Source organism: Xiphophorus couchianus, chromosome 12, assembly GCF_001444195.1.
Source record: "Xiphophorus couchianus chromosome 12, X_couchianus-1.0, whole genome shotgun sequence".
Lineage (NCBI taxonomy): Eukaryota > Metazoa > Chordata > Actinopteri > Cyprinodontiformes > Poeciliidae > Xiphophorus > Xiphophorus couchianus.
In genome coordinates, this window is record NC_040239.1 from 11248602 (window position 1) to 11273984 (window position 25383).

The window sequence follows — 25383 nt, forward strand, 5'->3', positions numbered from 1 at the left end:
GTATGTGCTGTAAAGGTCATACATTGAGCAGAATGCAACTGGAATAAACAAAAGAATTAATTGCTTCATGATAGATGCTGTGCTCACAGTCATTTTTCCCTGAATTGTAATTAATGTACAGTTGATAAAGTAAATTTGATGCATAGACATCTGCCTAAACTGGATAAAGGTCACAATATATTATTAAAAAAATAACTTCAACATAATGAAATAGACCTTTTGTAATAACACTTTCCTATTAAGGATCAATGCAGTTTAGAGAATGCTTGTCAACAAATAAAAAGAGAGAAAATGTAGGTCTTTATTAAGAAACAGTGTTCTCTTTTCACTTAGTAAATATTAGTAATTAGAGATAAATACAAAGTTCACGTGTGTCAACTAGGCCTCTTCTTTCCATAATCTCACTGAAAATCTCCAGAAGTCCTTATTTTAATACAAAAGGAAATGGAAAATAAGAAATATGAAGGTGGAAAACCACAGTCTCTTTTTTTGTTGCGGTCATTGTAGTGTATTTTAAGCCAAGCCTTATAACAAAAATGTTGTGAGCGCCACTTTAGGAACCTTTACACATGATACTTTAGTGTAAGTACCACAAAAGTACTTACACAAAGTAAGTAAGTACTTATACAAGTGTAAGTAATTTGTGTAATTACTTACACTTTTGTGGGATGATGCTAAGCATTTTAGATTGCGAAAACACTATCAACATTATATTTTAGCAGTCTCAGTTTAAGCTCATCTTCAGCTCATTTTTGTTACACTGTAAAAAAAATTCTGTTGTTTTTACAAAAGAAAAACTGGCAGCTGTGGTTGCCAGAATAATTCTGTAGAAAACACAGTGAACATGTAAACTGTTTTACTGACCAAACAGTAATTACAACAGTGTTAAATTGTGAAATGAACAGATTTTCCCATAGTTTTGCACAAATTTTTACTGTGATTTGAAAAGGGTTATTTTTGTAATAAAACAGTTTTATCAAGTAATTTTAACCAACTTTTTCTGATGAATTATCATAATAATGCTGTTATTTTACACTTTTTTCCAGTAAGATTTACCCAGTTTTTGTTTGTTGTACAAAAAAACTTAATTTAGTCCTACTGATAAAATACCTTTAAATAACAGATTAAAACTGTTAAAATGTCAATTTAAAACATTTTATTAATACTTTCTGAAAAACAGAAATTTGCTCTAATTTTTTTTCTTTTTACTAATAATTATATTTTTAAATATCTATAAGCATCACATTTCAACAAACATTTTCCACTTAAAGGAAACTTTAAAACACAAGGAAGCCCAATATAAATTGTATCTATGATAATCTTAAAAAAATAAACATACACTTACATGCCTTTGAAATATTTATTTTCTCATTTGTCTTTTCTGAACATCATGAAGCAAATGCACCTGCTGAATAGATATAAATTTCTTCAACCTTTTTAACTTTATCAGAAACAGTATGAGAACCAACTTTCACCCCCCTTTTTTTGGAGGGGGGGCTTGAAGATTATAACATACAATACATTTCTATTTCCAGTATACATTTTAATAATAATGTTTGTTTGCTTCAAAGGTTTTTCTTTTTTAGAAACAATTCTATTTTCAAATATCTATAAACATCAAATTTCAACAAACATTTACCAGTTAAATGCAAATTTAAAACACAAGAAAGCCCAATATAAACTGTATCTATAATGATAATTCAATTTTTTTTTTAGAAACAAATAAACATTTTAATTGAAAACATATTTTCAATGAAATTCTCATTTGTCCTTTCTGACATGGAGCAAAATTCAGCCACTGAACAAATATAAATATGTCTTTTCAACTTTTTTAACTTCAGCAGACAAGGTGTGAGATGCAACATACATTTACAAATCTATTCAGCTCTGTTAAGATTAAACACCGTCTTGATAACTCACTGACTTTAGTCCTTTCTCAAACATCACGCCACTCATGATCCGAAAGTTCCTGGATCAAGGTGAGTATACGGGGGTTCACACGCAGTCTGAGTTTACGGGTTTCTTCCACCTTACTGCCCTTGTCTGGGTTGATTGAGAAGAAACACCTTAAGATAAAGAGGACAAACAGAAAACTACATCAAAATGTGCTTCACAAAGAAATAAACATTTTATTCAAGATATAAAAGTTGTCAAAAGTCAAATTTAACTCCCTACAATTAAAAAAAAAACAAGAAAACAACTTATACCTCTGCAGAAACTCCAGTGTAGACGCCAGCCCCGATGGATAATGTATGTTAAAACTAAAACAATAATAGCTCCCAAACATCATGCAGAGGGCAGAAATAAAACAGGAGATGTTGTTGTTTCCAATCTGTTGATCCACACTCAGCATGAATCGTTTAGCATGGAAGCAGGATTGACCTAAGGAGAAAGAACAAACAAATTTAGACTCCTGATACAACAAAACAATGATATTTATATGAAAAATAACAAATTAAGTAAAAAGTACAAAAAAAAATATTAGTATAGTAAAAGCATAAGAAAATAATTGAAAAAAAAACACAAAAAAAAAACAATATTAAACAAAATGCCAGATGGACAAAAGGGCAAAGAAAGGGGACAAGACAACAAAAAAGACAACAGGTCAAAGAAACTGGAAAAACAAAAAGGAACTCACCACACACAATGATAGTGGGAGTCAAGGAGACATTCTCCATCTGTACTTCTTCAGCTAGGCATGTGTCCTCCACACAGAAGAACATTGCTTCTTCATTTTCATTGAAGTAGCAGAGAAGTAGGAGCATCAGCTCTTTAACATCTTCAGAGTAACCGTCCAGTTCTCCCCTTAACATCTTCAACTTTTTCTGAGCCTGGAAAAACCTTTTGTTTTTGTTCACACAAACAGTGTTCATGTAGTTCAGCAGTCTTCTTCCCTTCATATCCATGTTCCTCATGAAGGTTTCCTTCAATCCAAGTCCAGTAAGTTCCTTGTAGTGTACAGCAATCCCAATGTCATGAAATAAAACAGGCCAGGCTTCCAAGACATCTTGAATGCTTTTCCCCTGGTTAATATCTTTGTGCTGTGAGTAGAAAGTTGTCCTCAGTAATTGTTTCATCTCCTCAGGATTGGCCTCCTTCTGCAGAGACATCATCTTGAGCTTGTCCTTCTTCTGTTGCTGACTTTCAGCAGTTTCTCCAAGAGGAAGGAATTTTACATTCCAGTTGATACACCCATAGGTGTCCTGAATTGCAGCTCTCTGTTCCTGAAGAATTTCATCTGTGTCAGTTTTCAGAGCAGCGCTTTCTCTTTCTTATTTTAGGCATTGTAGATCGCTTCACGTTGTCAATTCGATATTGAAGTTGTTTGACGAGTGAATGATAGCCAGGGCCAATGACATCTCCATCGATAACGTCTTGTAGAGATTTTGGATATTTTGCCACCATCTTCTTTGCAACCTCTGTAGAACTCCTTTTATCCAAGTAAGAACTTTTTTGCATCATTTCAGACACCACAATCCTGACCATCTCCTTCCTCATTTTTGGACTTGGCCGTTTACCTCTCTCTAATGCCTGCATCAGTTCTTCTGAGAACTTTTCCCATGGTATCTCAAAGGTGTCCACCCAGTCTGCTGCAGATGTCTGGTTGCTGCTGGAGGAGTTTGATGAGACACTTAGCTGGGACAATGACTGCTCTGATGGAGGAGTATCTGGTGATGCATTACTTGAGGACCTGCTGGTTTCAGGGGTCCGGCCTTCAAAAACACAAAAAAACAAATAAGTTATCAGAACTGAATATGAATATCAGTGTTTAATGGTTGATTTTTGCTTTTCTACAATTTTACTTACGTCTGAATTTCCAAGCAGCAAGTGCCTTTCTGGCTTGAATTGGTCTTAATGCTGACAGCAAGTCTTCCTCAACAATGAACTGGAAGTCATCATACGTTTCTACTCCAATTGTCTGTAAAGTCTCCTCGAGAATGTCTTTTGAAGCCTCTGCAAGATCGGGCAACACTTCACTGATAGCGCTGCGTAAAAATGTTTGCTCAGCCATTTCTGGAATAAAATCAGACAAAATAATGGTAAAAGAACAAGATCACCGTAATATAACATGTATTCAACTATGTACAAATTAAAGAGACTCATACTTAGTGTCAAACAAAATATCGTGCCTGATTCACACTTTTTAGTCATGTACATCCTTAAATGTTTTACTGGACATGCTACAGGCCGCCCCTCCATTATATGCTCCTTTAAATGAGCAACGACTTCTTTCACAGTTTGGCTTCGGTGCCCACACAATGAAATGGTGCATTTCAATTTAGCAACAATGGCTTTGGCTAATTCGGGTTGTGAAGCCACGTTGTGAACTCGGTAAAAATGAGTTTTAAACGTTGCATATGTACAAAATGTCCGCTTACATTCTGTGCCGAGGCATTTGAATACACAACTGGGCTCGTTTCTGTGCACTCTGCAATGCAACACATAGCCCCTCAATGAGTCTAGTGTTTTACAGCAAAACGTACATGTAATCATGTTTAAACAATTTCAACCTACCCAAAAAGTTACACGTGTTGCAGGTGTAGCAAAAAATGATTCGACTGCATATTGTTCCAAGAAGCAATATGACGCCTTAAAAACAAAATTTAATCTCCCCAGAAACACAAATTACCGTGCCTTTTACGTTTGAAGAAAATAAAGCTTAACTTACATTTGCTGAAAGCTGACGAGGTCCAAACAGCGTTCTTTTCTTTGTCGAGGTTTGAGCACAATTCAGCTTCTTCTGAGATGAGAACCGTTGAACGAACTTGTTCAAAACAGCTTTCAGGCGCCAGGTAAGCGGACCAATCAGAGAGCAGAACAGACCGCGCTGTCGAGCGAATGGGAGAAGTTGAGCACAAAGCGGTGATCTCTGTCTTTCTTGCAGTAGCCAAACTTTGAGCTTATAATGGCAACGGTGAAGGTAAAAAATCCAGTGTTAGCAAAAAAAATAAAATAAAATAAAATACATGTACCAATAAGCAAGTACATGACTTCCTTGTTGATTCAGGTGTTTCCTCCACGTTAGTCGTGAAATATGAAGAAATGATCCAATCAAAATTGACAAAGAATAAGTAAATGAATTAAAGAGGAAATGACAATCTAAAGAAGTGGAAAAACACAAGTGAATATAAATAGATAACTAGTAAACAAAATTGGAAGTAAACAATGTGGAATCATAATTACGTAATTCCACATTAATTTCCAAATCTATTGATTTATTCATTTATTTCATTGTCCATCCATCCATCCATCTTCCACTTATCTGGAGTTGGGGCAACAGCTTAAACAGGGAAGCCCAAACTTACTTCTCCCTAGCAAAAAAAATGGTAAGCTAGCTTCCAATTCATTTGGATTTAATAATCACAGAATGTAAATGTTACTTTTTCACTGCTGAAATGTAAAAATGTTGTGAAGGATACAACTTTTTCCATTAAACATACAAAATGTGTGTTTTCCACAACAAAATACAGTATTATTTGCAATTTTCTATTTTAAAATTTACAATAATTTTCGGTTCTACATTATACAACATCATACTGTTAAATGAACAAAATATCATTGTGTTTTTCTTTGCAAAATTTTTCTGTCATGATTTCACAGATTTTTACTGTTTATTTTACAGACTTTTTTTACAGTGTACCTTTTAACCCAACTAGTTTTTCATTGAGACTTTTTGACATCTTTACTGACTACACATTTCTTCTCAACTTGACATAATCTTAATGAAATAAGATTATTTCATTAAGATTGAAATAATCTTAATCTGGTAAATCAGATATGATCATATCTGATTTACCAGAAATCAGATATTATCATGAGTAAACTAGTATGATGTCACTCTATATCACCTTTAATTCTTGTGTCCATTAATTCAACTAAATTTCTAAAGACCTATTTATACTCTTATTATACAAATAAGAATATTTCTAAGGAGGTAAAAATATATATATAAGGAAAGTATTTATATTTCCATTTAGATTTAGTTGGTTTACGTCTATTGTAGTATAAGTAATATTGACAACGGAAAATAACAGGAAAAAAAACTTGTGGACTCTGGTTTTTGCACGTTATTGTTTTGTGTTGAACAGGTGAGAACATTTCAATGATTAATCAGACGTGAGAAAATGCACTTAGGCATTCAAGCTTGTAAAGAAAGAGTCAAGGCTTTTAGCCTTTGAAAACATTAATGACTTCCTGCATATTTCACAACAACTCTTATCAAAAAACCATTTTATGCTTCAACAATTGAAATTATATGGCTTTAATCATTAGAAAACCCAACAGTTATTTACACCAAGAGAGCTGATGGGGATGTAGTGTCAAGAAAGTGGGAGGCAAACTTTGAATGTTGTTTTGAAGATAGGAGAGCAAAATAAGATGTTTTTCCAAACCAGTGTGAAAATCACGGATGAATAACAATGACTCACTAATGTGCCAGCCCAGTCACTTGGATAAAAAAGTTGACACTTTATGTTGCTGCAAAGCAAAGATAAATATAATATCCATGTTTCTTTAGCGAAAGTACCAGCTTGTCAAATACTGACAGTTAGTCAAGGGGATGCAGGTATTTGGAAGACTGTATTTTAAACCAAACTGCAGTCTTCTCTTAACATACTTTATAAAAAGAATTTTAAAAATGACAACAAAAAAAATCAGAGTGCTCAAACTCGGATCAATGCTCAGAAGATGTATTCCTTTTGTTTACTGTATCTCAGAGAAAAGGTACTTTGATATTTGCAAAATATAGTCCAAGTTAGATGTTCACAAATACAAATGCGCATACAGTCTATTTACATTCTTTCAGGAGAAAACTCCCTTTGTTGTGGCCTTGGATGTATTTAATGTGCGCTGACTTAAAAGAAAACACATTAGGCAATAGGCAATATCCAATATGCTAATCAAAACTTGCTAGGTGACAATAAAACCCTGTTTGGAAAAGCACTAAATTTATGCTCAAATGTATATTCCAGCCACATACACTCTTGCAAAAATGAGGATAAACATGCTAAACTGCCAGACATTTAGGGATACACAGCATAATGGAATGTTTTAATTTCATTGCAGAGCAAGCTGCAAGTCTCTGAAAACTTCCAAAGTGAGTGTGTACACACTGTCCTTGACAAAACCGACAGGATGAATAAAGCAGGAAGTTGGGGAGGTGGGACAGCAAGAAGAGGCGGGGTGGGGGTACAGAATGTGGGTCATGAGGTGTGAAATATTGAGGATGACATTGTTAAAATTGAATATGAGCGAATCAAACACAATCACTATCAAATGAAAGGTCTTAGAAGGTGCACACGTACCCATAGACTTGAGTGTATGCACAAGGGGAAACACACTTGCACACTTTGTACCAGTCGAGGGAAAATTGCTGAGAGAGCCGTCTGTCAGAAGTTGCACTAAGGGAGGCCTGGTCTTATTCGTGTGATAGAACGGCACACATTTTGAATCCAATCACCTGTAATGAGACCACAGTGTAATTTGCATGTGTGTCCATGCAACTATAGTTTGACATGATGTGAGAGATGGGACTGTGAACTTGTCAAGGTCAGTTATGTTTTGCTCATAGCAATTAAGGCAAAGCAGCTAAAATTACCTTTATTCTATAGTGACTTCATATGTAGTATTTTAAGCTACTACAGCAGTGTTCAGTTTGACATCACATTGTACTTTAGTACATTTTAAAACTAAATAAAATAACTTTTTCTTAGTTCAAGTCTTAGGTAATTAACTTAAGACTTTCTGTATTTTAGTAAACTGTAAACTTACGTCGTGAATTATAGTTTGTAGGATTCGTTGCTTTTTTCAATCAAGTAGATTCCTTAAAGTTGGGTAAAATATTTAGATTGGTTTAAAACAATTTTATATAAATTTGCTTTTTCAAAAACCTAAATGAGATGCATGCTGTATACAAGATAAATACACATTGAACGCATTGCAACAATCTAAAACAAGAAATCATTTATCAAATAAAAAAAACTGAATTATCAGATAAAAATCATGCATAGGCAACAGTGTGAACAGACATTATTAGTATTACAGTATTACAACTGAACAATAAATGTAAATATGAAAATGTTAACTTCTTTTTGCAAGTATTATGTTGCTATTAAATATGCCAATTTAAACATTTTGAATAAAAAAGTACAAAATGCAGACTTCATAAGTAGAGAACCAACCTAGGATGAAGCCATCAGTATTGTTTTTGTCCCCAAAACAGTACTAATGGAAATATTTAAGGCATCTACAAATAGTCCTTTGGATTTGTTCATCAGTCACGTTGTTTTTTTTTCTGTAAAACACGTTTTTATTTTTTTTGCCTTTTATATAAAACAAAATGTCCATCTATAAACTACAGTGCGAGATAAACATCTGCACTCAGTCCAATTTTGCAGCGACCTCCTTGTTTTGATGCTCTTTAGAATCACTTCAGCAGAGGAGGATTTGAAATAGTCTGAGATGCATTTCTCCACCTTTTGCTCTCTACTGTTTTCTAAAGTTTTCTGTAACTGATTATGTTCACTGAAATACCATCAGTATTTCTACATTTTAAATGAGGTTATTAGGGAATGACCAGTTTGACATCCCACAGCAGTTAAGCTTCTTATAGGTTACATGGAGCAAGTTGTTACCAGCAACTCTCCAGTCAGCTGAAGTGCATTTATTAATTTCTAACACTCATGGAAAGTAAACCTTAGTAGTTATTCTTTATATGTGTCCAATCTTTTGCTTTTAGCTAGAGATAGACTTGACTGGATTTAATTATGTACCAACAGTAAATGAGGTTGTACTACTGTTTTCAAACACCATAGCCTATTCAATAGATTTATTTTGAACTACTTTTCTTGATTTTGTGCCTTGCTTTGAGACTTTATGGCATTTCTTTCTGAAACAGCATGTAAATGTTGATTGTGTACCACACACAATGTTGCAGGACTGAAAGAATTACTCAGTGTTTCCAATCTATGATGGATTACATTTATTCAATGTCAGTTTGTAATGACCTACAACTTTAATGATCTATTTTCTTGAGGAATTGTCATGATTTCAACTAATTTTGCTCCATATTTTATCCCCTTGAAGAACAAGAACATAAAAAAAATACTGCCACTTAACAGTTGAAACACACACAAGTAGCGTTGGCTTCCTCTCAGCTTTTGTAACCCTTGCATGCTACGTGGTTTGTATTGATCCATTTATGGGAGGTGAGCAGGAGAATATGCTCAGTAAATATGCTCAAAGAAATATCTGCTGATCTCATCATTTTCATGTTCCTAACAATCATGAAAAGGAGGGAAAAGCGCTGATGAGGCAACGCGGAGAAAGACGAAAGCCAGACTTTCGTTAACAAATCCAATGTCAAGCACTTTCTGCATATGATGCGTACATAAATCAGCACACACAAAAACACCTCGAGAGGCCCATTTAGTGAAGGAGTTTTAGCATTTAGCTATTCTGCAAGGACAGTGGGAACTTACCACACTAAAGTACATATGCTCACAAGCATTCATACATTGGCAATAGAGTTAGGTTTATCACCTGCCGCAGCCTCAAACTTTACTGGCTGCTGTTTTTTTATGCATTTCAGGGAGTGAGAAGTGAATCATGTTGATAAATGTTTGCAAGTGACGATGATGCAAGTTGGTCACTCTAAGGGGAGAAAAGGAAATAGTTTTAATACCACTTTGAAAAGTCCAAGACTAAATGTGGGCCCTTGGATTTAATATATTAAAAAAACATATCTGCCTGATAGAAATAGACAGCTTTTTTCGTTAATTGACCATGTTAATTAAAGAAAAAACAATTTACTGAGAATAATTTACTGAAGTCTGGGGTCTGTATGTACAAATAAAATCATCCAGCTATGTTATTCTTTCAAGTATTTTTGTGAATATAAAAATGAGTAACTGTGTGTGAATCAGCTTTCAAAAGTGGTTGAATTTCAAACAGACATATTTGCAAGCATAATTTCAAGTTCAAAATGAAGGAAATCCAACAGTAGCCTTCTTGAAAAATCAATTCAGAAAGTTCTCTTTCTAGCTACATTGAAAGCTAATAAATACAATGACACACATTCTGTTGTTTTGTTTTTTTTTGCCTCTATTCAAAGTATGATACTTTTTTAAGGTAACAAATACACAAACTCAGAGATTTTTTCTTATTTTATGCTTACACCATGTCTCTTTGCAAACACACTAATACTACCACTTTTTAAAGCAATACTAAGTCGTGAAATTATTTACATTTTCGTTTTTTAAGTTTCTTTTTTTAGCTTATTTGCACAAGTTAACATTGGTAAATGCAAAACGCCTCCTCAGTTTCCCATAAGAGTGATTTTGTACATTCTCAAACATTTTTCCCCCAGTGGACCTAATTTTGAAGTTCATAATTATGTTAAACACACTGCACCCCTAGATGTTTTGAACATATTCTAAACAAGGTGACTCTGCAAATATGAAGTTAGACATATTATTCTTAGTTTGTTTAAATATTATGTAGTGGCCTTATGGTTAAAAAAAGTATATGTTATGACCACATTGAACTGCTGTATAACCACATTTCTTACATTCATTACATATTTTCTTCCTTTTGCCCCTTCCATTCTCCATCTCTTTTTGTACTCTTGTCTACTTCATCTGCTGTTGAATTTAATTTGCAAATTGCTCAATATTAAAAGAAGCCTTGAAAGAAATTAAAAATAAAAATTACTATTATGTGCCCTGGCTGTCCAAGTTTTAACAGCAAGAACCTAAGAGCTTTCAGTGTCTGAAAAGAACTTCAGAACAATCTGTTTTTGGTTTTCTATCTCTAAAACATGTGCCATTTGTCCTTTAGTAGTGATTTGCCCCTCCTCTCGCCTGTTGACCTATGGAGATAGGCACCAGCACCCCGCGCGTCCCCACTAGGAAAAGCGTAAAAGATAATGGATGGATGGATAATGATATTGATATTGTTAATGAATTTTCCACATTTCATGAACTAAGGACTTACTTTAGTGTCTTAGCAATCTGTATATATCATCCAATTCAGTCACCCCTAGTTGTTTGATCCGTAACTGTGAACATATGCACGGTCTAAAGTTCTTATAGGAAATTAGAAAGCATGCTGCAAGAGGAGATACAATTTTGCACATCTCTGAATCAGAAACTTCATGCCTCTCAGCTCAAATCCTCATCTTCACTGGCCTGCCGGATTCTTTTAATGGCGGCACTTGATGGCTTGAAAAAATTGCTAACCACATGGAAAATCCCCCTCAGCTTTGGCTGATAGCCAGTGGTATTAGAGGCGGCACACATACAATGAAGAGATTGAAAAGCAGAAGGCTGGAGAGCTGCTGGAGGAGGGATGCATGCCCCCTTCCGTCCTCCTCCTCCCCTTTTCTATTCTCGTACTTCTTCCCTCTTCACTCCAGCTCTGGCACTGTAATATGTCTCTTCCAAGTTGTTTATAATCACCGGGACACCAGCGGTCGAGCATGATTGAGGTGCTAGAGAAGAAATTGATGGTAAAAAAATAAATAAATAAGGATTCCTGCAAGTCATCAGACGGTAGAGGGTATAATCTGTGGCAGTGGCGGTTCTTGCTCAGTGATGAGATTTGAAGCTTTACAAGAAAGTCACACATATATAAAACTCTCCTGGATGTGCCCACTGCTTGGCTGGCTTCAAAGCTGCACTCATCTGCAGCTACCTTCACTGCTGAATGTCAACAAGGGTGCAGAAAAGAGGGGAGAGGCAGAAGAAGAAGGTAGTAAGATATGAAGCAAGGCACCAAGATGATGTGAAAAGGGGAGGCAGGCAACGATAGAGTGACTGTGTTTGATGCTGAAGAGTTGGCTTATGGAATATTTTAGCACACCAAACATGTAGAAGTCTACAACTCTTTTCATTTCTGTTTCTTGAGGTTTCCCAACACACTTGCAGAAGAATGTCTCTTGACATTTTTTTTTTCCAAAGGTGTGTGTTTAACTTCCTTTTATTCTATCTTATAAGAGAACCAATAGTGGTAAAGATATGGTCTTCATTTATATATACCAGAGATATTTTATTGTTACATAGCAGTACTGTTCTCCACATATGACAAGTTTACATTCCTGGATATGTATATATTTCAGCTTTTTATACACAATATCTATATCTCTTGCTATAACCCCTTATAGTCCATACATACATAGTCTTGTACATCTGTAAATAAATATTTATATCTCGTAGAGCACTTCTGGATAGATGCAAACTACATCTCGTTGCTTGTACTTGTGACAATGCAATGACAATAAAGTTGAATTCTATTCTTTTCTATTCTACTTTTAGAAAGATACAAATTTTAAAGGTGTGGCGTGCCTTTGTACTCTACCACACTGGGCCTTTTATGGTGTGCCTCCAGCAGCTATGTGCAACCAAAAATGATTATTTTCACTCATTCCTTTTTCGCTAGTATAATGGCTTGAAAAATTAACAACTACGGCGGAAAAGTGGTCCTTACAAGGTCAAAAAAATTTCTGCAACGACTTCATGCAGGACCTGGGAAATGAACTATGCTTCAGCTAATTGAATTGCTGCATGCCAGGTTTTCTGCTAATTGCCACTGGTACATTGCTTTTTAAAAATATTATTTTCTATTTGTGAGGCTGAAGTGTTGTTGGTGTATCGGAAGATTTCTCAAAAAAACAAAAAGGAGAAATTTTGTTATCATCAAAGGCTGCTGGTTACTGAATCAAAAGCTATTTTTTTGTTTTGTTTTGTGTTTTCTTTTAGTTTTATTTTAGATTTAGACACATTAGTTCATCATTTAAGTTCAGCAGTTAATGATTCATAGATTATTATTAATTGCTTGTAAATATAGTTATTGAGCACACATTGAAAACACTTTAAAACAATGTTTTAGCCAACTTTCAGTATATGTTAAGTATTTATGTGACAAAGTATTACCAAGAAGGGCTCAACTATGTGAAAGGAAAGTCATACATGGTTTTTAAGTGCATCCAGTTGTTTGAAATTTTAATTAAATAAATAAATTTTAGGGTTTACCCTTGTCCCTAGTGGTGTCAGGAGGGCTGCCAGTGCTTATCTCCAGCTAACGTTCCGGGCGAGAGGCGGGGTTCACTCTGGACAGTCTGTCGCAGGGCAACACAGAAACAGACAGGACAAACAACCATGCACACACATACTCACACCTAGGGAGTATTTAGAGAGACCAGTTAACCTAACAGTCATGTTTTTGGACTGTGGGAGGAAGCCGGAGTACCCAAAGAGAACCCACGCATGCACAGGGAGATCCTGGGCCAGGAATTGATCCCAGGACCTTCTTGCTGCAAGGCAACAGCTCTACCAACTGTGCCACCGTGCGTTTGTGATTACTGAAATTCAAATAATATGCACAACATAGTTACATTACCTTACATGGTTTTCGTTTGTCTAAGGGATGTTTTTTTTCTTTGACTTTTTTCATCCTCGACTTTCTAATCTAAGTAAATACAGCAAAACATTGAAGTATTGTGGTTTTGATTCTTGAGTCATTGCCATGATATGGAAGAAGAACCTTATTTAATGAGATGTTGCTTTGAACAGCCTCCTTCCTTTGATTCAGAGTTTGATGGACTATAAACATTTGAGAAGACATCTGCAGACTCCTGTGGCATAAAAAATGGCCTTCATTGTCTGCAAGATTGATGATTAGCAAAGTTTATTATGTGAAAGTGTTTGCAACTTGAAACATGTCATAAAAATACAAAGAATCAGTGTTTCTGTTTCAAAATTGCAGAGCGACATAACTTTATTTTAGAGTGTGTCTGTGTCCATTCCTTAAGCTTTGAAGGGCAAGCAGTTTTCTGACCTCCAAATACTGTTTGTGTGTCTGGCAAGTCCATCCAGTTCACAGAGTGAAACACTAAGGTTGGAAGGTTTGACAGGACAATGAGGCAAAAAAGTAAAGACTGAATACTGTTAAAATGCTCCAAGACTCCAACCTTGCAGCTTTTCATTGTAGCCTTTGTAATTGTGAACCTCCTGCTGAACTATTCAATCAAAAAGTCATTCGAATGGACATTTTTCAGAGCTCTGAAGAAACATTGCCAAATTGTTGTTGAAAAGGTCTTGCATCACTAGGTGGTGAAGATGCAGGGGTTCTTACTTGAAGTCGACACTAGCACATTTTCCAGCCATGTTTTCCTTCCTTAAACATCTATAATGAACCACTGGAGTTGTTTTGCATCCAGCAATGACTCAGGTCTGATGCTGTAACTTTGAAGAGACCTTGCATTTAGTGGTAAAGAATTTTCAGAGTTTTGAGCAAAAAATGCAAGCCTACTTTAATCTCAGAAGTTGGAAAGGATTTGTAAGGAGCCAGTCAGATCGTCTAAAGATCTAGCTCACATCGCTTTGTGAGATTAGTTTTGGCATCCAAGAGTCTCTGGGGCATGATCTGTCGAGTAACCCTCTGCATTTTTATATAAAATAAGTTGACTAATGTAGTTGGGTAACTGTGACATCATACAATTAGGAGTCAAGAAGCCTGTATACATTTAAAATAGAAAGAAAATCAAATAGGTTTACCAAACATCTTGTGGAACTAAGCGTCTTTACTTGATTTATGTAGAAATGTTAAGACTTAGAAAAACGAGCAGTTTTTCTTTAGCTGATGCAAAATGATTTTTTTTTATGGCACAACTTTTGAGCCATGAAGGGTCAGTTACGTTAAGCAGCATGATACAGCTTGCCACGCGCAACGATGTCACTATGCATTGATGTCACTATGCATTGATGGTTTGTTGGTTTGCTGCACAATAAGAAAATGTGGATTGTCAACTGGGCACCAGTGAATTATGTTTTTATTCACTATTATAGTTGTTCAGGCCAGAATGTAAAATGTGATAACTAATTTAAAAAGTATAATCAATTTTTAAAACATTATTGGGAGCATATTTAAGATTTTTGGAGGCTAATGGACTGTATTAATTTGAAGACGTCTTTTGTTCAAAAGATCCTTGAAGAAAAAATGCCTCAAATGTTTGTTCGTATTCAGAGAATGTAAAAAACAGATTCACTTTGGCTGTAAAATGAGATGATTTAATACAGTTTAATACAGAAAATATTTCAGCATTGAAAAAGTCAAATACTTTACCTGCTTTGATATGTTGTGCCTTTCAGTTATCTCATTATATTGACTGCATCGTATAAGAATGAAGTGTAATTTAGTCGCAGCATTTTGGCCTCTAAATTAAGAGTAGAGAAAGACTCTTGGTGCTTCTTTTGAACATCTGTACAACTACCTCTTAATAGACAAATGTGAGCGCATTTATAACTTGATAAGACTTTATTACATTTTAAACTTTGGTTCCCTCAAGTGCAATATGACATTTGATGGATGGGACCGTACCGTTACTGTACTGTTACTGTACATTTATTGGGATAAGGCATTTGGAATGGGAGAAGGCATTCCAAAGACTAATTTGGAATCATTAGTATTTTTTGGATTGAGGAAAAATATAAAACAAATAAAATCCAAAAACATGTCAATTGTGAGATTTGACAGAAACAAGCACAGAAACAAAAGTCTAAAAATTAAGAGTATGACTATTAGGAATCAGAATGACTCAGTGGCTATAGACAGATGCTTCAGTATTATAAGACCACCTGTCAGATTCAATATGTATTAATTTTAAAATATTGCAAAAGACAAATATTACTATAGTAATACATCTTGGGAATAGAATACAGAAAAAAAATGACGTTAACTATTAGTCTGAAAATCAGAGAACTAGATTCAGACTAATTACACAGCAAGTGAATGAGAAAAGCAGCAGCAGCAGAACTGGCAGCGTTACAAGTCACTAAAAGGGGGAAAGAGTTTTTTTTGGTCTTGCAATGTCGATCACTATGAATGAAAAAGGCAGTTGTCAATCTACCAATTACATCGCGTATGTAACTGACAGATCAATGTCTCCCATTTAAATGTGAATGAAAGTTAGCCACCAAAAAGGATTTTCCAAGTGAGCCCGAGAAACACCATAAGTAGGGGCCTTCAATTCCAGTCTTCAAGGGCCAGTGTACTGGTCCAACACACTTGAATCAAATGGTTGAATTACCTCCTCAGTATGCAGTCGTCTCTTCAGAGTCCTGATATTGACTTGATTATTTCAGGTGTGTAGAAGCAAAGACATTTAAAGTCACAAGCCAACCGCCCTCAATGCCCGAACCTGAAGATCTCTGTCTTAAAGTTTGAGAGATGTAGTCTTAACTCCATAATTATTCATACCCCTGACAGATTCAGCTTTAAAGATTCTTTGAATTTTACGAACATGACTGTGTGTAAATGAGTCCAGTCTCAGCTTGAATCTTGTAGACAATCAGTAGAGGGAGTCAAATATTTGGAATATGGCAAAGTGACCTGACCTGAAAACTTCTAGATTAATTATCAAATATCATTGGAAACATTAAAAAACTGGACAGCAAATATAAGAAAAGTTTGATGATAAAGATTTGTCCTCTCATTATTAGGAAAGGTATAAATATTTGTAAATATACTATTTTTTAAATAAATGTAGACAAAATCAGAATATGTTGAACTAGATACAGCTTTCATGTTGTTCTTACCTTTTGAGAAATGCCTGTCTTGTTTCCTGTTAAAAACACTTGATTTAGTGAAAATTAAGTTTAAATATTTTGTGTGTGAGAATAATTTGTAAATACTAATTTACTTTTTTACTATATTTACTCTAAATTAGTAAAAAGAAATCCGAAAAATATATATAAAATTTATGAAAAATACTTTTGATTAAATACAACAAACAAAACTACCACCATCCTGTTTAATATTCTGAACTTGAACTGGAAAATTGCTACAAATTACATGGACTTGTCTACTGAAGAAATCTCTACTGACATGCAGGAGCATGTAGATGCATTCAGTTTTGGGGGTTAAATTCCTTCACAGCTCAGATATTTAGGATGCTTAAACCTTAGACAAAACCAAAACATTATCAGAGGTAATAATTGTATTTAACATTCCTTATATCATCTCACAGCAAATGACCCAACTGTTTGCACCTGGTACCAGTTGAAGTTAGGTACAAGCCATCTATCTTTAGTTCAATCACTAGACTTAAGAAACAGCACACAATATGGCAGAAACTTTTAACAGGTAGACTTTACTACAATGTGACCTACAGGCGTATAACATACTAAAACGAAACACATAAACATCTTGGTAAATGTTCTACTTCAAACCTGCAGGAATGACTAGGATGAAGTAGGAGTTGAGAACTGCAGCATCCTTGGTGAGCCTTATGAGCAAAAGATTCAGATTGATTCTTCATCTCGAGGAAGAAGGAGCAGAGGAGGAGAAAAACCATAAATAAGAATGGAAAGCTATATCGAGCAGACTAAGCAGGGCTCCTTTGATGCTGCCAAGCTGCGCTCACAAAGATACGACTAGCCTGCACTAGAATCCAGAAACATAAACACAAACCTTTCTCTTTGTTTCAGATTTTTAACCAAAGCAAATTTGTACAGTGTCTTGACAAAACAGAAACTCTGTACTTTCAAGTGTAAATGAGAAGCTTCACTGCGAGAAAGAAATCCTGAAACTCTAACTTGGCATTTGTTTAGCTGGTAACATAATCAACCCCTAACAAAAAGGATGTTGTCCTGACCTTGTTATCTCCATCAACTCTTGGTGATTATCACTACAACCAAATAAACCTGATTTATCTTCTAATATTATGTTCTTTTTAAAGAGAGAATGTTGTAAGTCAACTTTAAGTTAAAACATGTTAATTTCCTGCTGTTAAGATGATTTTTATTTATGGATTTCTTTATTTCTGTATACTAGATGCATGTTTACCAACAAGTAACACCGTAGTTAATTCTTGACATAATAATCAATTCTACGATACATATACATATTTATACCTAATACTAAGATTTTTAAGGGAAAAAGGTTAAATTTAGATCTTCAGGATTTCTCATGAACATTGTTTTAAAAACATATTTTTAGAATACTTCAACTGATAATATTTTCTAGCTAGCTAATCATAACAATTTTTAATATTTATAAAAAAGGATCATAGATGCTTCATGAATTTAAAATGCATTTTTAATTAAATAAGTGCAACATATCATAGGATGCTACATCAGCCATGCAGGATTATGTGAGTTGCATGAAATACAATGCCCATACATTATAGCGCCTTCAGGCTATCTGTAAAACCCGATGTCAACATCCAATGTACAGTATAAAACCCAGAGCGTGGAGAGATAACAAATTCAAATTGAATAAAATGTTTTGACCTAGCAAAAGAAAAGCCTTGGAATAAAGTGGCAAAAGCACAAAAAACAGCATAGATGGGAAAGTGGCAGGATAAAAGGAATATAGGATTATGTTGGTGTCAAATATGTGTTGGAGTTTTGGTAGGAGAAGAATTGCTGATATTAACAGCCATCTATTGAATGGGGCTACACAAAGGCTGACAGGTTCATGATTTAGCACATTTTTGGGCTAACTTCCTGTTAAGTTTTTATCTTATATAAAAATGTCCTCTGATCCTCACTGGGCGTTAAACGAAGGCAGTTTAATTATTTATGTATTTATATGTCTTGTGTAAAATCTGAGGTGTAACATCTGAGGCATGTGATTTTCTGATTCAGTGTCTAGTGGTCTATATTCCACACAATGGAGATCAGTTTCAATCCAAAACATCAGATCACATTTTGTTAATCCAGACATAATCTGTCAGGATGTAATGCACTGTCGGAGCTTATTTTTCATCTTAAATAAAATCGTGTTTGACACATTGTCTTTTTTCACACATTTTTTTGAACTGTTATCTTCTTTCTCTTTTTTTTCTAGGTGGAGAAGTCCCATACACCACCCTTGCAACCAGGATGATGATGGGTTTTTGGTGGATGTTTGCCCTCATTGTTATCTCTTCCTACACTGCTAATCTAGCAGCTTTCCTCACCATCTCACGGATAGAGAACTCTATACAGTAAGTGCCTACAAATTAGGACCTGGTGAGAGAAGTTACTAAAAAAAAGAAACAAAAACAAACTCAAGCTTCTTTATGTTAGCAGCATTTATCTGCTTTTGCTAAATGAATTTGGGGCAGATTAATAAAATATGGACTGCTCTGATGTCACAGCGTCAGCAGCGACCACATACATGCATACCCAGGAGAGACAGTAATAAGATAAGAAGCACAGAATTAGTTGTAATTTAATAATAATAATAATCTTTATTGTCATTATAGAAACCATGCAATAAAATTACATGGATTATAAGGAAATTGGGTAATAAATAGTACTAGAGATTATTACCCAATTATTATTGGGTAATAATAGTATTTAATGCCCTTATGGCTACCAGGTATAAACTGTTCTTCAGTCTGTTTGTCCTTGCTTTAATGCTCCTGCATCTGCAGCCTGATGGCAGCCAGCATTTGGAACAAATTGTGTTCAGGGTAAAGATGTCGAAGAAGTTGGCAAATCTTTGTTCTTGTACTTTTTTCCACACATCATTTCCCTGGGGGTCTATGCCCCATGTTTGTCTATCCTTGTGATAATACGTCTTCCTGCTTCTCTGCCACTAGCAGAGAAGCAGGAAGTACTCATCTCTCATTGGGCTAATAAGCATGTCTAAGCATCCGCTATGCCTGGCAGTGCCACAGTTAATTGTGCTCGGCTTTGGAGTAAACAAGAATATTTCTCTGCATCAAACCACAATCACTTTTTGTTTCTCTTTCTTCTTGCGCTTGGTATGTTTTTGTTTTCTTTGGTGTCTAATTTTCTTTAACCATGAACAATTCAGTAACACATCACACAGGCAAAAATAATCCCAAATGCATTTGTATAAGAAAGCTAGAAAATTAGATTGTTAGGAATAGAATAAACAAGCAAATACACTAACGGCAGAGAAATCCAGGAAAAGATGGAGACATGACTCTCCTTAGTGTTTTCCATCAAGGCAGGCAGGCAGGCTTTTTAAGTATTAATGCCCTTGTTTCATCCTGAAAATGAAATAACAAGTCAGCGTCAAGAACCCTCTCTGGACTATTTCACGCTTGGATGTTTTCCCTCAATTTCGGTGTGAATCCTTTAGGAAAACCGTGAAAGGTGGCAAAGGAGAGTAGCAAAGTGAAGGCACAAGTGAGCAATGCACAGAAAGTGAGACAAAAAGGCATCTTAATGAGGAAATGAAGTGAACACGTAGGAACAGATGAATGTGAGAGAGAGGCGCACAAGAGTGGAAATATGTGGGCCATGATGACCTGACAATAAGAAAATGTCTGGAGGCTGTAAAATTTGGGGAGCAGACTGTTTATGTTAGCGCTCAGATAGGATGTTCATGAATGTCTGTGTTCTGAAATTGCAGTAGACATAAATATGAAATACTTCTAATTTTAAGCGTTTCAGGTACTTACAAAGATTAATTGATTAAATTGCTGCCAAGACAATTTGGAACCAAATACCAAAGAAAAAAACAAATATCAATTATATTGCTTCATAATGACTATAAGCAAAACTAGCCATGAAACAAAATGAGATGATATAGTTTTGATTGTAGCTAACTAAGGCGTTATGAGTTTTCTCATAAGATACATTTTACTTCACTCCTGGGTTACTGAATTGTTTATTTTTAATAGTTTAAAAGTAAATGCACACAAAAATTTTCTGATATTTTTTAGATAATGACGTTTGATGTTCGAAACTTTGATTCTTGGAACTGCATAAATTTGCAGGGTAAAGTACATAACACTCCTCTCTCTAGAGTCTAGACTAACGCAACCTCCACACTGATATTCGAAACATCTTTAATTTCACATCACAGTGCACTCATTGCACCTTTAAATTTGAAACTAACAAATTCATAATTGGGAATGTGGCCGTGCTGCCTTCACACAGTGAAGTAAATCCTAACCCCTAGAGTTGGTTTCTTTTACCAAGTTCTGTTATATTTGCATAAAAATGCTTAGGAAAAGTTAACATCTACAAATACATTTGCTTCATTCTTTCATCAGTTTTAATAAGGAGAACTCAAATGCAGGGAGGAGCTATGGTGTAGGGATGAAACCTTTAATGATCCAAGTCCAAAACTCCGCAGGCCACAAACTCATATGAATAAAGAAGGGTCAAAGCATTAAAGTCTACTGAGAGGTGACAGCTTTAATTAAAAAACTGGAAATGAAAGCGCTGAATGGGACTGATATATCCCACTTGATAGACATAAAGTATGAAGTTAAAATACAAAATCCTCACAAAGTTATTAGATAACAAATGCAATATTTACCATGACGATTACATTTATTCGTATTTCCAAATTAGATATAGGAAAGGTCAGTTACAAATATTAACAGTTTAAAGTACAAAAAGCATCTAGTGCCAATTGCACCAGCTGTACATGGAATGAATTATGTAATCAGATGTTTATTAGTAAAATCATGTCCGTTTATTTATAAAGTACATGGTTTCTGGACTTTACACTGTGTTTCTCTTAATCTAGTGTTAACTTTTATCAAGGAATATCCCTTCCAATAAAAATAGTGTCTATCCCCTCAGAAGAGTAGAAGCATATCGTGGTATTAAAATATATTTACTCACATTGGCTCTTCAAAGACATATTACTGTTAAAAATTTTGGACATCCTGTCTCAATAAAATTGCTTAAACCTTTGGCCTGTAATTTTTTCGAACTTAAAAAGTGCCTCACAGCAAAAGGAGGCATTTCTTGGACATCTGTCAAAAAAATCTTGCCAGGTCCAACTCTTTTGATATGTTCCACCATGTTCAGTGGTAAGACCTGAAGCATATCAAAGCTAAAGGTAAAATAGCTCCTCCCTGAATGTTAACTGAAAGTTTGATGGAAAATCATTTTCTTGTGAGAGGTGTTTTTCCTTTTTTTTCCCTGGGATGTGTCTGACGAGAGCAAAAACCAGCATTTTCTCTTTTTTTTTTCTCTCCTCTTAAACAGACGCCTGGTGTTGTAGTTAAAGTAGTGAGGTCAGACTACTCGGGGATTGTTCCCTAAAAAAGTCTGATTAACATGAGTGAAAGATTTTTCAGGCTTTCTCTTTCAAGTTTATTCTCTCTTTGCTCCTCTTTCACTCTGCAATACATACACACATACACACATGTACTGACTATTTGTCATAAGATACATTCAGCGGCTGTTCACTCCATTTACTTGCTCATTGAGCTGCTTAGGGAAATATAATTGCTTGCAAAATGAGCTAGGATACACACAGGACAGAAACACTAGTCTATGCACGTGCTCTTGCGCACACACACCCAAACAGGAATTAAATTCACATTAAACAAAGACAATTAAACACATAATTCTTATATGCATTGACTTCCACAAGACTACACAATACACATACTACACAAAGATCTAGAAACAAGCATTGCATTTTGTAGTGAAAATTTGGAGATTTGAGTGAAGAAACCTTTTACATTTTTATGTATTTATATTTTCTTTTTTTTACGGTGGTGTGCAAAACTATTCCTACCCCTTGAGCTTTTCCACCTTTTGTTAATTTATAACAGCAAACGTTGATATATTTTGTTGTCATTGTATAGACAAAGTAGGATATAAATGTGAAATAGAAGAAAAAAATAGACTCAGCTTTTAAAATCTTCTATAAATAAAAATCTGTCTTTTCTTTTCATCCCTGACAAGTCAATATTTTATAGGAGCATATTTCACAACAAACTATCTGAAAATCTTTTGAAGTATTTCTTAACCAATTTTGAACGTTAATATACATATATACTTGGTCTACACTTTGACTGGACCATTGGAACGCATAAAATTATCACATGCTAGCTCTGGCTCTTGGTTTCAGATCAATAATCTACTAGAGGTTGAACCTAGCCCCCAGTCTAAAGTCTTCTTCAGGCTCACGTAAGGCTCTGTTTTTGTTTTATTTCCATAATCTCTTATCAGCTTCCATGCCCCTGTTGAAAAAAACATCTCCACACTGAAACATGGTGATAACAGCAATGTGCCATAGTGTTCAATTAGGGCTTTCTTTTTGCCAGACTTCCATGCAGATCAGATTTGTGGAATGCATGTCTATTAGTTGTCCTCCTAACTAACGCCATCTGACAAATGTCTACAGAAATGTTATCTTTATAATAAAATAAAAATGTAATAAAATGTATTTAAGGGCTAAAAAAATGAATTTTGCATATTTCTCCCTTAATATGCTGCATTTATTGATGTATTTGTTCATATATTTATTCATTTTTTATTAGCGATACAATTTTTAGACAGTCGACAATATGCTCAGCGTACACAATTGAAGGAAGTCAACTCTCCATTAAAACTTAGGGATCATCTTTTTTGTCTCTGCCTTGCTGTAATAAGTCTAACTCTAAACAAAAAAGCGAACCAAAATCATTGACATTTTTTCTGGAAAATCCACTGTAAATGTTTTGTTTTTGACTAATTTTATAGTCAGTCATAATACATGTTTCTTATTTCACTCCCTCTCTGTTTGTTTTTTTTGCTAACTGTAAAAAGCAAGCTAAGCATTACATCATGAAAACAGATCACAAACCAAGAATCCTGGTCAAAGTTTCTCCTCATGAGCCAGCACATTCTCAAGTGAGATTGGTGGGAAGGGGAGATTATTAGGGCCAAAGATTAATTGACAGTAATAAAAGATTCATGTTCACAGCAGAGTTCATTAAAATCTTCAAAGGGATTTTCTTTTTTTGGGATGGATTGGAGCTCATTGAGGACAGCATGAGAGAGAGAGGAGGCGCTTTAAGTTTTCCCTGCCGTAAAAACATGAGCAGTACTTCACAGTACATGGGTGTTCATGCAAAAGTTTATTTGTGCTGGCAGACAGGCTTGGAATCATCATATAATCTTTGCTCGAATTTGTACCCATTGTTAAATCCGCTTCGTGGGTGTACTGTATTACAGCTGAATTAATGACAAAGCGTACTGTACACTTGTTCTTCATTAAGCTGGATATGTTGAGAGTTTTTGTGGGCATGTTTTGTTTCCCAGATATGAGGATCTCAAATCCATGGGTGGTGTGTAAGCACGCGTTTAACAAACAAACAGTAATTAGTTCATGTAATGGTTCTCGATTACATTTCTCAGCGGCCAAACTCTTTGAAAGGCAACCCAAGCACTGTTGCATTATAATTAACAATAGCTTGTGTTTTTCCCCTAGAGGTGGCAATTTATGGGTAAGGAGAAGTGTGAAGGAAAAAAAAATACAAAAAAAAAAGAGAAAGACGTTTATAGTTCAAAACAGACTGACGTGTTTTTTTTTTTCTCATTTTCAATCATTATCCATGATTCTATTTTGTTTTTATAGCTACCAAACACTTGTTTCACTTAATTTTTCTCATTGGACTTTGTGTAAAAAATTATTGTCTGCTTGCAAATACTACGTACTCATGTACCTAAATTAATCAGTGACATATGGACATGGGATCAATTTACCACCACAAATGGGATCAATATATCACATTTGTGTGGGATACCAATAAATTAATTATTCATGCAGAGGTTTTTGCCTCTTATGTTTATGGTGAAAAGGCTTTTACTATCTATATTATTCCACTGATATATTCAGTCATCTAGCACAATGTCACCCCATTCAGATGATTGTTGCAACATTTACATATCTCCCTTAATATCTTAGTATATTTTCAATTCAGAAAGAAATATTAGAATTCATCTTTCATCAGTTATTTTTCATTCACTTATCTCCAGTGGTCTCCACACACACCAAATCTGTGTCTGGAAACGGAGAGATTGATTTGCAGCTGAACACATCTGCTACATCCACATGATGGTACAATGTCAATATTGACGAACGTATATGAGGAATGTTTGGATTCTGGTCACAGAGTTAAAACTATTTTGAAGGCAAAAGTTTGTTCTATTCCTGTAATAGCAAGCTTTATCTTGTAAAGCGGCTCATAGGTGTATATTTAATCCAGAGTTGCCAAAGTTTAAAATTTCTTTTTTTAGTTTCTTCTATTCTCAGTCTAGAGTCAAAAAAGTTTTCGTATAACATACAGTATATGTTTACACAAGAAAGTACTACTGCACAATGCAGTAAAAAAAAAGTTATTTAAGTTTGCTGAAACTTTAATGTAACTCAGTTGTCAAGAAAACATCCAAGCTGTCCATTCATTAAGCAAAACTGCTTTACAATGTTTTGCTCACTATAATATTGCAGCTTTTCAGTACACAACATAAAACAACTGAAAATTAAACATTTTTTATAAGGTATCTTTATTCCCCTAGATGGTTTGTGTTTAATTTTTTAGTCTTAAGTGAACAGGAAGAGTCTACATTTACTAGGCACTCTATCACATTATTGGTTTTCCCTGTGGCTGAATGTAATCTAATTATTGTTATT

The 25383-nt window shown here is 34.8% G+C and overlaps 1 protein-coding gene across 5 annotated transcripts in view; it reads left to right on the plus strand.

Moving 5' to 3' along the window:
* Positions 1–25383, plus strand: part of grid2 (glutamate receptor, ionotropic, delta 2) — a 517587-nt gene that overhangs the window by 423497 nt on the left and 68707 nt on the right. For all 5 annotated transcript variants that reach the window (XR_003597537.1, XM_028033208.1, XM_028033207.1 and 2 more), the window contains exon 12: positions 18847–18985. Coding sequence is in view for 4 of the 5 variants with exons in the window: in XM_028033208.1 (XP_027889009.1) it covers positions 18847–18985 (139 nt within the window). In the remaining variant the exon portion in view is untranslated. The remainder of the gene's footprint in view (positions 1–18846; positions 18986–25383) is intronic.